We start from the raw sequence: 13,674 nt of genomic DNA, 5'->3' as shown, positions 1-13,674 counted from the left end.
GGCTGGCCTCTTCAGACCATGGCCACAGAGCAGCATGACGCTGACCGCCCTGCTGGGGAATCGGACTCATATAACCCCGGCTTCGGGAGCATCAAGTTCTCACTGCTTCTCAAAGCCTGAATATTAGAAATCCCGGGGCTGGGCACGTCCCTCTCTCTGGGAACGTCCCTTGGACCAGAAAGGCTTTGGGTTGTTTGTCATGGGCTTGTTTCAAAGGCTGCATTTTTGAGTTTGTCTTTTGTGTTGTTTTGTTCAAGTTTCTATGTTTATTTTGTATGTTTTTCCCCCCGGGACTATGGCTAAATTCTCGTGCCTTTTTGGAGAACTATCTTCTGGCACGGAAGACAAGGAAAAGCTCTGGGAAAGATATTGAGAAATTGACCTACCAGGAGATAAGGGAGGTGCCTGTGGAAGCTTCTTACCTCTTGAGGATATCTGGATGGTCATATGTCAGGTAACTGCGGCCGATAAACTGAGGGATCTCAATGGCTTCTGTGATGGCTGAGACAGAACAGAAAATGGAGGTTACACGCTACATGACTCTCTTGACCCCAGCACTCCACCACGTGGCAGGAAAATACAAAGGAAGCCAGCTCCTGGAGGTAGGACATTTATCAACTTGGCGGCCCCTTCCTCTTGGCTGCACAGGCACTTGGCCTGGTTTGGGACTGCCCGGCCTGATGGCCTGTAATTGGCATCCCTCTGCTGTCCCCTCTCTGGGGCTGGCCGTCACTCCTATCGGTCTCAGCACTGCCGAGGAGGTTCGCAATATGCCAAAACTTGAACTGTGCCCAATTATTCTTGGAAGCCAAAGGGCAGGTCTTGGGCCATGCGAGGAGCAGCTGGGGATAACCCTCCTTCTCCAAGGGAGGCAGAGAAAACAATCCCTTCAACAAAACCCACCAGGATTTCTCTAGCTGAAGCCAATCTGGTCCAGAGCCCTTTCAGCCATGACCTTAGACACTGGTGAAGCAGAGGGGATGAGGCTTTGACAGTTGTTTGCAAATCACCTCCCCGTGTCGTATTTCACAAGATTTTCACCACAATCACAGGAAGGAGCAGGGAGTGCGGGGGTGGGGGGGGGGGAAGGGGAGGGTTTGATTGTTCCCATTTTTATAGAATAGGAAAATGAGGCATAAAATCATCAAGGATTTGCCCAAGATCATACAGCTAAGAAAGCAATAGACCATGAGCCAGACCCACTCTCCCCAGTTCTGGCCCTCAGCCCACTTTTTACTTTTCAATATTTTAGAAGTGTGTTTCCTTCCTCCCAACTTCTCATCTTTGTTTTCCTGAAGAATCTCCTCCTTCCATACAGTCAGTAAAAGAATAGGCTAAGGAGTTGTGTTTGGTGTCACAAATTAGGGATAATTTAGGGGATTTCTTCTAAAGAGATTATAGCAATATCTCTTTTCTCTTTAGAAAGACACAAATGGCAGTTTAAATAAATTAAGGTAGAGTGAATCTCATGTTTAAAGAAATGTACAAAACGAGAGAGAATAAGCCAGCTTATACAACGAGTTCTAGTTTCACAAAAACTTGTTGTTGGTACAAAGAAGACACTGAACTAAGGACTCTATACCCAGGGGAGAAAACGTATAATTATTGACACTACAAACAGCAGGAGAGTTCTAAACATTAAAAGAAAGAAGGAAGGAGGGAAGGAAGGAAGGAAGGAAGGAAAGCAAAACACAAAACCCAATGACACTGGGCCCCCAAGTGTAAGTTCCTATGTTAGCAGGTCACCCACAGCAGGCTCCCATCCTCTTCATAAAAAAAATAAAGGAAGGAAAGAACGGAGGAAGGGAGAAAGAAAGAAAACAAGAAATGCAGAACAGAAGTAAAAAAATGTTAAAGACAGTTTCTGAGGTAACTATCCAAGAAATTGCTTCACTGTCCTCTGAGGCAGCACAGCCCAAGACAAGGGCCTGCTGACCGGAGGGCCTTTTAGAGACTGAAATGAACAGCTCTTGCATCTTAAATTCTGGGCTGTACCACAGGCCTGTCTTCCTCTGCTTAAAGTGAGTAGGAGGAAGAAGGAAGAAAAGGAAGTCGAGAGAAGGAAAAAGATGCAAAATGGCACGAGTAGAAAGATGGTGGGAAGAGGGAAGAAGAAGGGGAAAGTAGATGCCAGAAGAGGAGAAAAGAAAACGTGGAGGAGAAGGTGTAAAAATGGACGGCAGCCCCGGGCAGGGGAAGGAGAGGGGGATGGGAAAGGTGAGGCTGGGAGAGAGGACCCAGAGGAGCAGAAATAGAAAGGAGAGGGCCAGAGGTGGGGGATGAGAGGGAAGAGTGCGGACATGCAGGAGGGCAGGAGAGCTCTTAGCTGGGCTGGCAGGCCCCGGGCTGCAGGCTGCTAGTGCTGAGACAGGAGGAGAGCTAAACATCGCCCCGGCGCCCCTGCTGGGTTTGGCTGAGCCTCAGGCAGGGCCTGTCCCTGCTGTTATTGGCCATGGATGTGGGTCTGTGGCCGATAGTCATCATTCCCCTGGACTCCTTGAAATGGTCAGGACGCGCTCTGCACCTGGACCCTCAAAGGGGTGTGTATGAGCCCCGTCCAGGTGCCTGCTAAGCCCCCCAGCTCAGGAGCTCAGGGCTTCCCGAGGTCCAGCTGGGAGACAAGTGTGTTCCCAGGGCCGGCGATTTTGGAGGAAGGATGCCCACCACCCTGGGGGGGGGGGTGTCCCCCTCATTACCTCTGCAGGCGGTTGGCCTGCTCTGTGCCCGCAGCCTGCCCTGGCATGAGCCCAGGGCACTGTCACAGCTTCTCAGAGGACTCACTGTACTTACTATTGAGGCAGTAGTTCCCACACTCTGCCAGGTGCCAGCATGAAACAGAAGAGGGAAGGTCAGAATCTCACAGTCATTGTAAAAATCCCAATTACTTTGGTTGCAGATTTCTGGGAACCAGCCTTGCTGCCCTCGTGGAGCCCTGCAGGAATTCACATTCCTCTTACGGACAGTGAATCTGATTCCCAACGGGAACCACTGGAAATCTTTTCTCCTCATGGTTAGCACCAAGTCACCCAACACGCCTCGCCAGTCCCAGCTCACGAGTGGAGGCACAGGTGGTGGTGGGCCAAGAAGATGTGTGTAATAAATTATCCTACACCTCTGAGGCTCCCCTGAGCTTGCGCTGACGATCCCCATTTAATCTAAACCTGGAGAAATAACTCCTTGCTGAAGTTACTTACCTTGTCAATGACCATTTATTTTCTCGGCTCCAGGCTACGTGTGAAAAAGGAATGATAAGCCAGCCAGCTGCCTCTTTTCTCTCCCTAGTGGAAAATATCACCCTAATTCCCACCCCACCCCCTTTGCAATATTCCAGAGCCCTGGTGATGTGGTGATTAACAAAGAGCAGGGGAACGCTCTAGAAATGACACCACTGAATACAAAAATGGTGGAAATATACTCAGTGTCGTCACTGAGTGGATAAACATTAATTCCGTCCTACAACATTACAGCTAGAAGTGACCCTCTAGCCCTTTCTGGCCCTTTGTGGTTTGTTTAACTATTGTAAGCACAGCTATATTTGATCCTAACCCTTCATATCTGATTTCTTCTACAGTGTCTTTTTTTCTGTGGTAAAGGCACGAGTCGAAAAGTGTTTTTGGTACTTCCTCACATTTAGACCTAAAAGCTCGTGCCATCTGGTGACACAAATAATACCCCAATGAATAGCAGCCTGCAAGCTAGGCAAAGCATTTTCCGCTGCAGGGACTTGAAATTCCCAAGGGACCATGACGAGTTAAAGGGAGCTTGCTGGCTCCTTCATACAGTCCCAGGACCAGTGAAGGAAGGACCTGGGGTGTTTTGTAAACTAGCTTTCCCAGCAGCCAGGACTCCTCTCAACAACCCCCTGAGACATGGCCATCCAGCCCCAGGGAACACTTTCCACGATGGGTAGCTCTCTCGCCCACAGGGCAGCACCCTCCCCTGCCGGACAGCTCTACTTGGAGCAGATGTCTTGGTTCCGTGAAACTGACTCTGCAGCCATAAAGTAAAGAACAGCAAAAAAAATGTTTTTCAACACTACCAGTCTTCAGCTATCTAAACAGGAACATCTAGGTTGAACACCCCCCCCAAATTTTCCATTGTTTATGATACACCATCAAGCGAAAACAAATTCCCTGTAGTATGCACAATTTCTATGTTTTATTCACTTGTGTTTTTTCATACTGAGTTTTCTTAAAGTATAACCCATAGTTAATGATGCTATGTGTTTTATGCACTGGGACCCCTCTCCCCGGCCAAAAAAAAAATCACCCAAATCAGACCCAGCAATACGATGTGAATTTACTAAACACAACGTAAGATGTCCAGAATGTGGGCGACCAGCATGGATCAGGCAGGTTCCCATCTCTGAGGACTGCGCACCCCTGACAAATGTGTGACCTAAGCCATTAGCTTTTTTTTTTTTTTTTTTAATTTATTTATTTATTTATTTTTGGCCGCGTTGGGTCTTCGTTGCTGCGCACGGGCTTTCTCTAGCTGCGGCGAGTGGGGGCCGCTCTTCTCTGCGGTGCGCGGGCTTCTCATTGCAGTGGCTTCTCTTGTTGCGGAGCACGGGCTCTAGGCACGCGGGCTTCAGTAGTTTTGTGGCTCGTGGGCTCTAGAGCGCAGGCTCAGTAGTTGTGGCGCACGGGCTTCGTTGCTCCGCGGCATGTGGGATCTTCCCGGGCCAGGGCTCGAACCTGTGTCTCCTGCATTGGCAGGCGGATTCTTAAGCACTGCGCCACCAGGGAAGCCCTAAGCCATTAGCTTTTGGTGTCGGTAGTGAGTGTGGAACAGCTTCAGCTGCTACAGAGAAACAACCCCATCTAGTGGCCTGCAGGGTCCTGCCTGGTCTGAGTCCAAACTCTAATGCAGGGAAGGGAAAGAAGGAGCGGGCTCAGAGTTCTTTCCCAAGTGGCCTGTCTGCTATGGGCTGGGGGAACCCCAGGAGGAAACAGCTGCATCCTGCACCCCTGTCTTGGACACGCAGAACACAGCAAATGCTCTGAGGAGTCCCATAGAAGAGACAGTGGTTTGTTTACCCAGGATTACCCAGATTTATTTGACCCCAGAAGCCCCCTCCCATTTTGTGCCTATGAATGTATGTTGTCTGTCTCTCTGTGTGAGCACAAAACAGCCATCAGTATTCCTTGGAACTTGATTTTTTACATGCGCTTCACGGAACTCTGCTTTAACTTGTTAGTAACTTAAACACAAGAGCCCCGAGGGACTGGGACACAGCTGGGTGAATTTGGATGAGAGCAGAGAGAAAGAAGACAGAAATCTCTAAGGAGGGGGAGTATCTTTTTGAGGAGGGCAGCTTTTTGACACCCCTCTGGTGAGATGAGAAAAGGGCCTCGGTACTGGGGTACAGCATGGAGTGCTGAGGTATGAGGTGGAAGAAGGCACCTAAGAGTGACAGCCCCCAAATGGAAGGTGAGGGGACCACCAAGCCCTGTGCTTTTTGCTGGTACCTGAAGTCGTGGCCGGGAGTTAGAAGACCCTCTGGCTCCTCCTGCCCCAGTTGGGGAAAGAGAGGCTCACTTTTCTGCAGTTCAGTGGGAGCCCGGTGCCCACCTCCATCTGGGCTCAGGCTCTGCTCCTGCCTCTGATTTTGCCAGAGACAAAGGGCAGGACGGGGGTCCCCAAACCCCCTCAATGTTCTGATGGTCTGGGAGCCTGGACCGCTCCAGGATTTGTCTGAGTTTCTGGCCCCAGCCCGTCTGCACCACCAAGAGGTGAGAACAAGTTTCCAATCTCCCGACTAGGGTCCCAGTGGAATTCGCCTCTGAGGAGGGTAGAAAGAACCAGACTCACTGAGGATCCCAGAAGCTAATTTCCTGACCGAGAAGGTGCGCCTTGGCATGGACTGAGCGAGGCCTGGCGCTGGGGATTTCTGCAACATGCTGCCCACTGTAAAAGGACTGGTTTAACTTCTGTGGGGAGTGCTAGGAAAGGTTCATGCTTTTGAAGCATGATCTGTTAATCAGGGAGGGAAACAACCCTTAAATATATGAGGCTAAGAATCACCTTGCTGGATCAGACAGGATTCTCTTTGACAAACCAAGGATGGCTACTAACCATTCTTTGTCTTTCTCACGAAGAATATACCCCAACTTTTAGACTGTTCTCCTGCATCTCTGTGGAACCAGCTCTCCTCCCTTTATTTCTGATCCTTACTCAGGACTAGATGCTCACCTCAAAAGTCTGTCTGGTAAGTGTGCACCTCTGAGAGCCTGCTGGGGCCTGGAAAAGTTGTCCTTAACAGTCCTAACCTGCACCCAGAGTCCCACTAATCCTCTCAAGCCATATAACAGGAGAAGAAATTATGTGATACAGGCCATGCCTCCTATATATGAATCTTCTTAGGATTGGCAACAGCTGCCATTTTGCCAGAAACACCATCTTTATTTCAAAGCACAAGGAAATACTGATATAACACAAGGACAGCTGATGTTCTGTCTGGGTTTTAGTCTTGGCTCTAGCCTAGGATGTTGCAGAAAAAGAGCCCTAAAAGCCCCCCAGATCCCCCCCTGCCACTGTCCATTCCCTTGGATCTTGCCAGGAGGCCCAGGCCCTCATCAGCGATCTGACTCTTCATTCTGGGGAGATTTATTTCTCATTGAACCTGAACCTATAGTTACAAAGCTATACACGCGAGCACTTTTTATCTGTACGACTAATGTTCTGTAACAGGAAAGGAGGGTTAACAAGATCACAAAGTATCCTTTCCTTCTTCCTTTAATTCCCAAAGCTAAATGTTCACTTAAGCTTGGACTCTATATATTGACCATTAGTGTTAGCATTTAAGGCAGGAGCAAGCTTGAATTTGCCTGCAGTAAAATTGAAGACCTAGGAGATGCAAATGCTGATGTGTGAAATCCAGATCCAGTTTTCTGAATGAACGGGCCACTCGAGCTAAACCTCTTCAAGTACATGCTATTAGCTAAACAGTGATTTGCTCGTTAGAATTATAATCAGCCTCATTCACAAATGTTCTTCTTCTTTGGTGGTTCGTCACCAAGGTGAGCTATGTTAATAAATATATTTCATATGATTTGCCATGCAGGTTTCAAAATTCATTTCAGTATACTGCTACTTAGTCTTCCAGCTGGAAAACTGGCACCTTTCGTATTTTCCAAGACTGCTGCAAAACAAGCTCTCCTAGCACCCCATGTACCGAAATACCTACCTGTTTTCCTCTAAACCCCACTTCTAATAAAAATCAGGAACCTGGAAACAAATAGGAAAGAGAAAGAGCACGTTCCTTCACTTAGGATGGCTGCCTTCTTTCCTTCAGGCCTGTCTGCCTTTTTTAATTAGTTCCCAGACAGGTGAAGTCACCTGGCATTTTAACAAGAAGGCCCACGTGGCCCGACATGACACAGTTGCACAATGCAGGCCTCCTCCGGACCCACCGTGGCCTCCGCCTCCTTGAGCTGGTGTGGAAAGCTCAGTCCAGCAGGGCCTGTGGTCCGGGACCTGCTCTGCTTTCACACAAGGGCAGGTTGAAAGCTGAGCAGCTCACGGCACTTGCTGATGCATTTTATTTTTCTCACCAAGAATAATAATGCTTAATATTGGTTGAGTACTTACCAGGCATTCTTCTAAGGAACATGCGCTGCCTCATTCTTCTTCTAAGGAATATGCCTTGCCTCACTTAATCTACGCTACAATTCTCTGTGTTATACAATATTGCTCTATTACTCCCATTTCACAAATGAGGAAACTGAGGTACAGAGGAAACATATACAGCATGGAAAATAGCAGTCTACAGAAGGTTATTCATATTTTTGTTCGGAGCAACTAACGTACAACTCATGTTTTGCCATACTCGGCAAGATTTCTCAGATTTCTCTTTACAGCATTCACAGGTAGGAGTCAAAAATATTTAGTCAAAATATTTATCCGTCTATGAAGCCCAGGCATCCACCTGTCAGGATAGGCTCTGGGAGTGGCTCAGATGTACGAGTCCTGGAAAACTCCCTTACCCATATTATGAGTTAAACTTTTTTTTTTTTTAATTTGGCTGCCCGACCAGGGATCGAACCCGGGCCCCGGCAGTGACAGCGCCGAGTCCTAACCACTGGACCAACAGGGAATTCCCTACTAGTTAACCTTTTGATTGCTAGACCATGAGGGGATTCTCAGGGAAGGAGCCATGGTAGGTTGGGGGAAGGAGGGGGAACTATTTACTTACTGTTTACAGAACTGTTTCAGCATTTTAATTCTTATTAAATAATTATAGTAGTTTATATATAATTCATCATCTAATATGCTATTGACATCACTGATAAAAATAATTGGTATGGCTGTCCCGGGGTTATCAACTGGTCCCCCAAACGGTCTGTCCATTCCCTCTGCTTCCAGAAGCAGCACCTGAGTCCCCTCTCCCCTCCTCTCCCCGTGGTGTACCTTTCTGGCAGTGCAGCCCCTCGAAGCCCAAGGGACAGTCACACTCATAGCCCTCCTTCCTGGGTCGGCAGCTGCCCCCGTGGGCGCAGGGGGCTCCCACGCAGGGGTGGGCTGCATTCTCCACGTTCACGCCCCACGTGAAGTCATGCTTCACGTGGATGGTCCGGTCATTCAGGATGATCTTAGGAGAGAAAATGTAAAGAAATTCAGGAATTCAGAAAACGTCTTTTCGGTCTTCTACAGCTTTCCTCAGCTAATGTGAACTATGCCTAGTGAGGGAGCTTTAAACAAAAGAGAAGAAGTCCGGTTGCTGCTTTTATAGTCTCGTAAGTGACACAGGAACTGAAGTGATTACATCTGGTGTTTGGGAGATTCTGCATCATTTATAAGACTATACACGCAGCTTCCTCTGTCTCTGGAAGACCTGGCTACTCAGTGAGGTCGTAAAGAAGTCCCAATAACCACAGAATTAGGGTTCTAATTCTGCATGTTAGAATCACCCGAGGTGGAGGTGGGGGAGGGTTAAGAAATATACTCATGCCCAAGCCCCACTCAGATCAAGTGAACCAGAATCTCTGTGGGTGAAATGGAGTCATCGGTAACTTTAAAAAGCTTCCCAGGTGATTCTAAGGTGCAGCCAAGGTTGAGAGATGCCGCTAGTAAAGCGGAGTAAGGAAGAATACAACACAAAATGCTACGCAGGCAGGAATCCAAGGGCGGGTGATTGCGTCTGGAGGTGGTGGAATTGTACTGCTGTGTCCTCCTGGCCAGAGTTCTCTGCAGCTTCTCCCAGCTCCACCAACTCGGCCTCCCCAGTTGCCCCCCTCCCTCCTGCTTCCTTCCTCCCCTGACACTCAGGAATCCCCTTCCTCTCCACATCCTCTTCCCTGGAGTGAAACCCAGGTCACATTCTTAGCACTGCTGTGCGTATTCACTGGACGAGAGAGCGCTTTGCTCTCACCCCTTTTCCCTGCAGTCGGGCTCTAGTGAAACTGATGAATTACAGGGCGAGGTTACTGGTCTCCCCAGCCACAAATAAACGGAGTGTGCACTGGCCCTGAGCTGTTGGTATTTCAATGTCTCACAGGCTTTGCTGAACTCAGAGACAGAGAGAGAACACGTCCCAGGGGAAGGTCCACCATGCAGGGGCTCCTAAGAGATTAGCAGTGGCACTTCCAGCCACTAATCCATGTTTCCACAGGTTTGCCTAGTTGTTAGGGAGTGTCAGGAGAGCTGGGAGAAAACTTTTCCCTAGCCCTGAATCTCAGAGGCTGCCAGACAAGAGCCAGAACCTTTCCGCAGTCTCCTCCTTTTCTTGCTGAGAATGCAGGACTTGAACAAGCCAAGAATGGCGCGGCCCACTGCAGGATAAGGCAGAGCCGATGACTGGGTCACTGGGAGGGGAGGAGGGCCTTTCCCGGAAGTAAGGAGGAAAGGCTTGTGTGTGCTGTGTGAAGAAGGGGCAAAACCTGACACAGTAGGAAGGAAGGTGAAGCCTCTTAGCAACTCAGCCCGCTTCCTAATTTCAAACCCGTGATTACACACGGCCGACGGGGGCCGTGTCCCCGCCCCCATTCCTGGAGGGACAACGGTCCGAACTGAGGTGTCACTGATATCACAGTGAAGCACACCAGAGAGAGGAAATATTGACTGGGATACCGAGTACAGAGCCCCAGGGGCCCTTCCCCGAGTCCAGATGTGCACATCGTGAGAGGACCGTCTCTCACTGTCCCTCCGTCATCTTAGCCTCTCCTTACTTTGCTGCTGGTCTGAAAGGGATCAGTGGCCCCCATTCCTCCAGTGGTTGCTAAAGGGAAACAGGACGCGGCTAACATCCAGGAACCGGACGTGCTTTTCTTCAAATTCTTTCCCCCCAGTGGTTAGTGGTCCTGGAAATCTGGGTTGGTGGGTCAACCTGCATATCTGCTGCAGACAGAACATAATCTCATGACTGGAGAGATCATGGGCAGCCCCAAGAGAAGGAATAAGAGACAGATATGAATGGGGTCAGCATCCTGTCTCTTTTTACTAGCTGAGTGGATTTTTTCCAGAACTTCTATGGAAGGGCTCTAATCTGTGCTCAAGAATATGGTTACATGATTGATGAACAACTGTTAAATCATGGTGGTGGGGATGGGAGTGGAGGCGGCGGAAACAATTGGGTCTTGCCTTGAGCAAAAAGCAAAGTGACCCCAAAGAGAAGCAGGAGTCCCTATGAGACTCCATCCTCTTCCTTCTCTTTTGTAGAAGTGTCTAGAGCGACCTGGCGCCAGGTGCCTCCCTCAACAATCCCAGGATATTTTAGTGGATGTGTTGTACAAATTCATCTTCACTGAGTTGCATTCATGGGATGTCTGCTGGATCTAGCTAGGAGCAGACGTTATAAGAAAGTGGGGTTGGAAAGGTATGCTCTGAGCACTAAAAAGTATAATCTTAAAAACGTTAAAAATTTCTCCAGCTTTTTTTCTTGGGTGCAGCAGGTTGCACTGATCACAGTCTTCAGTTCCATTGTCTGCAGTCAAGGTCACACAATACACATGAGGAAGGGAAGCCTGTACCTTCTGGATGCTCCCACTGAATGGCTTGAGGATGCCTGAGTTCTTCTTCACGTCATCATAATTGGGGACCCCACCAATGAAAATGTCCGAGTTGCACTTAATCTGGGTGAAGCCTCCCTGCCAACAGATGAAAAACAAAACACGGTGCAACTTCAGAAAAAAATGGTTAAGATTACCAAAGGTACCTTTGGTTCCCTGTCAGGGAGCAAATGGCAGAGACAGTCTCAAGACTCATCCTGACAATCTGTCTACACATTGGCTTGACCTTTGCCTTGTTTCGCATTGCTACTTACCACCTGTTTGAAAGTAAATTTCTTGACATTTCTGAGACTCAGTTTCATCATCTATAAAATGTGAGCGAATATGGTAGACTGTTCCATCATCAATACCCCTCTCCCTGCAGGAAGATTACCTCCAAACTGTCAGTCTCAAGTGGGACTATGTAACTTGCTTTGGTCAATAAAGCACGAGCAGAAGAGAAATGAATCACTTCTGGGCAGAGGCTTTCGGAGCCAGGAGTGGTTCACCATGCCCTCTTCCCCCACGCCCTGTTCCTTCAGCCTGGGTCTCAGATTAAAGCTGCAGCTGACCATTGATGGACATGTAGTGTGAGTGAGAAATAACTCCTTATTATAAGGTGCTGCTATTTTGGGCTTATGTGTGCCTGACTGCAGTACAGTCTAGCCTGTCCTGGCGGCTGAGATTCCACTGATTTAGCACTTTGCCTAGCGTTGGGTGCAGGATCTGCGTTCCAGTATGGCTGCTATTGTTATATTCACTAATGGTAAAGATAGGACCTCTTTAGGCCAAGAGAAAGGGAAGGTATGGCAGGTGGGAGGCATTCCTTGTTATCAAATACAAGGGCAGAGAAATTCTTTTCCAGGTTCTCAGAGAATTCCCCATTGTCAATCCCCAAAGGCTTCTCCTGCTTCTGGTCTTTTCAACAGCCTAAACGCAATGGCTGGGCTAGATAACAAGCTGTGTGTGAGACGTAATGTCTAAACTCCTTTAAACATGAGTCTTAATTAAGCAAAATGTTAAAATGTCCTAAGATAACATACAAATTTGAGACCTTTGGGGGTGAACACACTTTGGGTAACATAAGTTATTGTTTCCTTTGATTTATGATCAAAAGAAATACAAACAGTAGCAGCATTTAATTATTTAACAAATATTATTGGGTACCTACTATGTCCCAGGTACTAAGTGCTGCACAAACAACAGTAAATAAGAAAGCCCAGGTCCCTGCCCTCCAGAGGCTTATGCTGGGGTGAACACAGACAAGTGACCGGGCAGGTAAGATTAACCCTGTGAGGACTGTCCAGGTGACTATGGGTGCACCTGGCGGGGAGGGGGCATCGCATACTCTACCCCAGACATAGGGAGTGGGGAGGCGCACTAGGAAGAGTTAGAACTGAGAAAGAAACTGGACAAAGTCAGGGCTTAGAGGGCATGTAGGTATAGGGCAGAGGCAAGGAGGGATCAGATCATGCATGGATAGAAATGTGCACTTCACCCCCAAAGCAATGAGTTTTCAGCAGGAGAGAGAACAATCAGACTGTGTTTTAGGAATATAACTGGCCAGAGGGAGGAGAATGGATTTGGGGTCTGGTTGGGATGGAGAAGAAGAGACAGAGAGGAGGGAGCTCCATCTAGGGGAGCGCTCAAAGTGGCGGGGTCCAGCCAGGTAGAAGCAGAGAGGTCTCGGATTAAACAGATTGAACTGCCTTCCGTCAGCAACCTTCAGGCAGCTTCGAGGGTTCTTATTTAACTAGCGGGGAGGTGGAGGGGGGTGGTCATCAAAGAAGGGCTTTCGCGAATTCTTGTGGCCCGATGAAATAGAGAGCCAGACAGGAGCTGTCAGCACGCACCCCCATGAACCCATCTCCATCTTGTCTTTAAAATAAAATACTAGGAGGAAAGCTGGAAGGCTGCAGGGTCAACGGGATTTCAGAGAAGCAGGCCGTTTTGAAAACACTTGCAGTTTCTTGGTTGGGTCCAGCGAAAGGGGCGGGGTCTCGTGGGGTGAGAGGCGTCCCTTTGGCTGCCCATCAAACCTCCCCCGCCACCGGCCAGGGTATAAGAGGTGGGGCTGCAGCGGCCACGCCCACGCAGGACCGCAGGAGATAAACAAACAGACCCACCAAGGTGGGCCTGTTCTGCCGTGGGATGCTCTGGGCCTGGATCTGCCGCTTCCGTTCGGCTGCGAGTGGTTGGAAAACCTGAGCAAACGCACTGGTTGGGTTTTCCTGAAGCCCTGGGAAGCACTGCCTTTCCTCTGAGTCTGCACAGCTTGGCTCACCTTGCACTGCTGGTGTTTCTCAGTGCAGCCAGCGATCTGGCCTCGAGTGTAGCCCGGACACTTAGGGGCTTGGGTTAGCCCCCAGCAGTATCCTCTAATCCCTGTCCCCACCCGTCTCGAAGCTCCAAGACCTCTGCCCCTGTCAGCCACACCTTTGAACACGGTATGTACGGACAGGACAGCTGCGGGGGGCAGAGACCCCTGCGGGGTGATCTGATTAAGGTTTAACTCCTGGAGATCAAGCACTGGGCCTTCCCACTCCCGTCTCAAGGCATCGTCACAAGAACCGCCCTCAGATGCACACAGAATGCCACGCCTTCCCTCCCACATGCTTATACTGTTTCCAGGTGGGCAGCCCTCCGGTCAGCTCCATCCGTTCAAATAGCCAATAGGGAGGACACT

The 13,674-nt window shown here is 49.1% G+C and overlaps 1 protein-coding gene across 3 annotated transcripts in view; it reads right to left on the bottom strand.

The window, feature by feature from the left end:
• EGFLAM (EGF like, fibronectin type III and laminin G domains) overlaps nucleotides 1–13,674 on the bottom strand; it is a 166,284-nt gene that overhangs the window by 12,321 nt on the left and 140,289 nt on the right. For 2 of the 3 annotated variants that reach the window (XM_068532448.1, XM_068532456.1), the window contains 4 exons: nucleotides 10,971–11,087; nucleotides 8,413–8,593; nucleotides 2,791–2,814; nucleotides 423–501 (listed from right to left, as the gene is read on the bottom strand). In XM_068532448.1, coding sequence (XP_068388549.1) covers nucleotides 423–501; nucleotides 2,791–2,814; nucleotides 8,413–8,593; nucleotides 10,971–11,087 — 401 coding nt within the window. The remainder of the gene's footprint in view (nucleotides 1–422; nucleotides 502–2,790; nucleotides 2,815–8,412; nucleotides 8,594–10,970; nucleotides 11,088–13,674) is intronic. The other variant, XM_068532451.1, reaches the window with a different exon arrangement.

The sequence above is a fragment of the Eschrichtius robustus genome, chromosome 2 (genome assembly GCF_028021215.1).
Source record: "Eschrichtius robustus isolate mEscRob2 chromosome 2, mEscRob2.pri, whole genome shotgun sequence".
NCBI lineage: Eukaryota > Metazoa > Chordata > Mammalia > Artiodactyla > Eschrichtiidae > Eschrichtius > Eschrichtius robustus.
The sequence above is the reverse complement of the archived record's forward strand: the minus strand, read 5'-3'. Positions and strand labels throughout refer to the sequence as shown.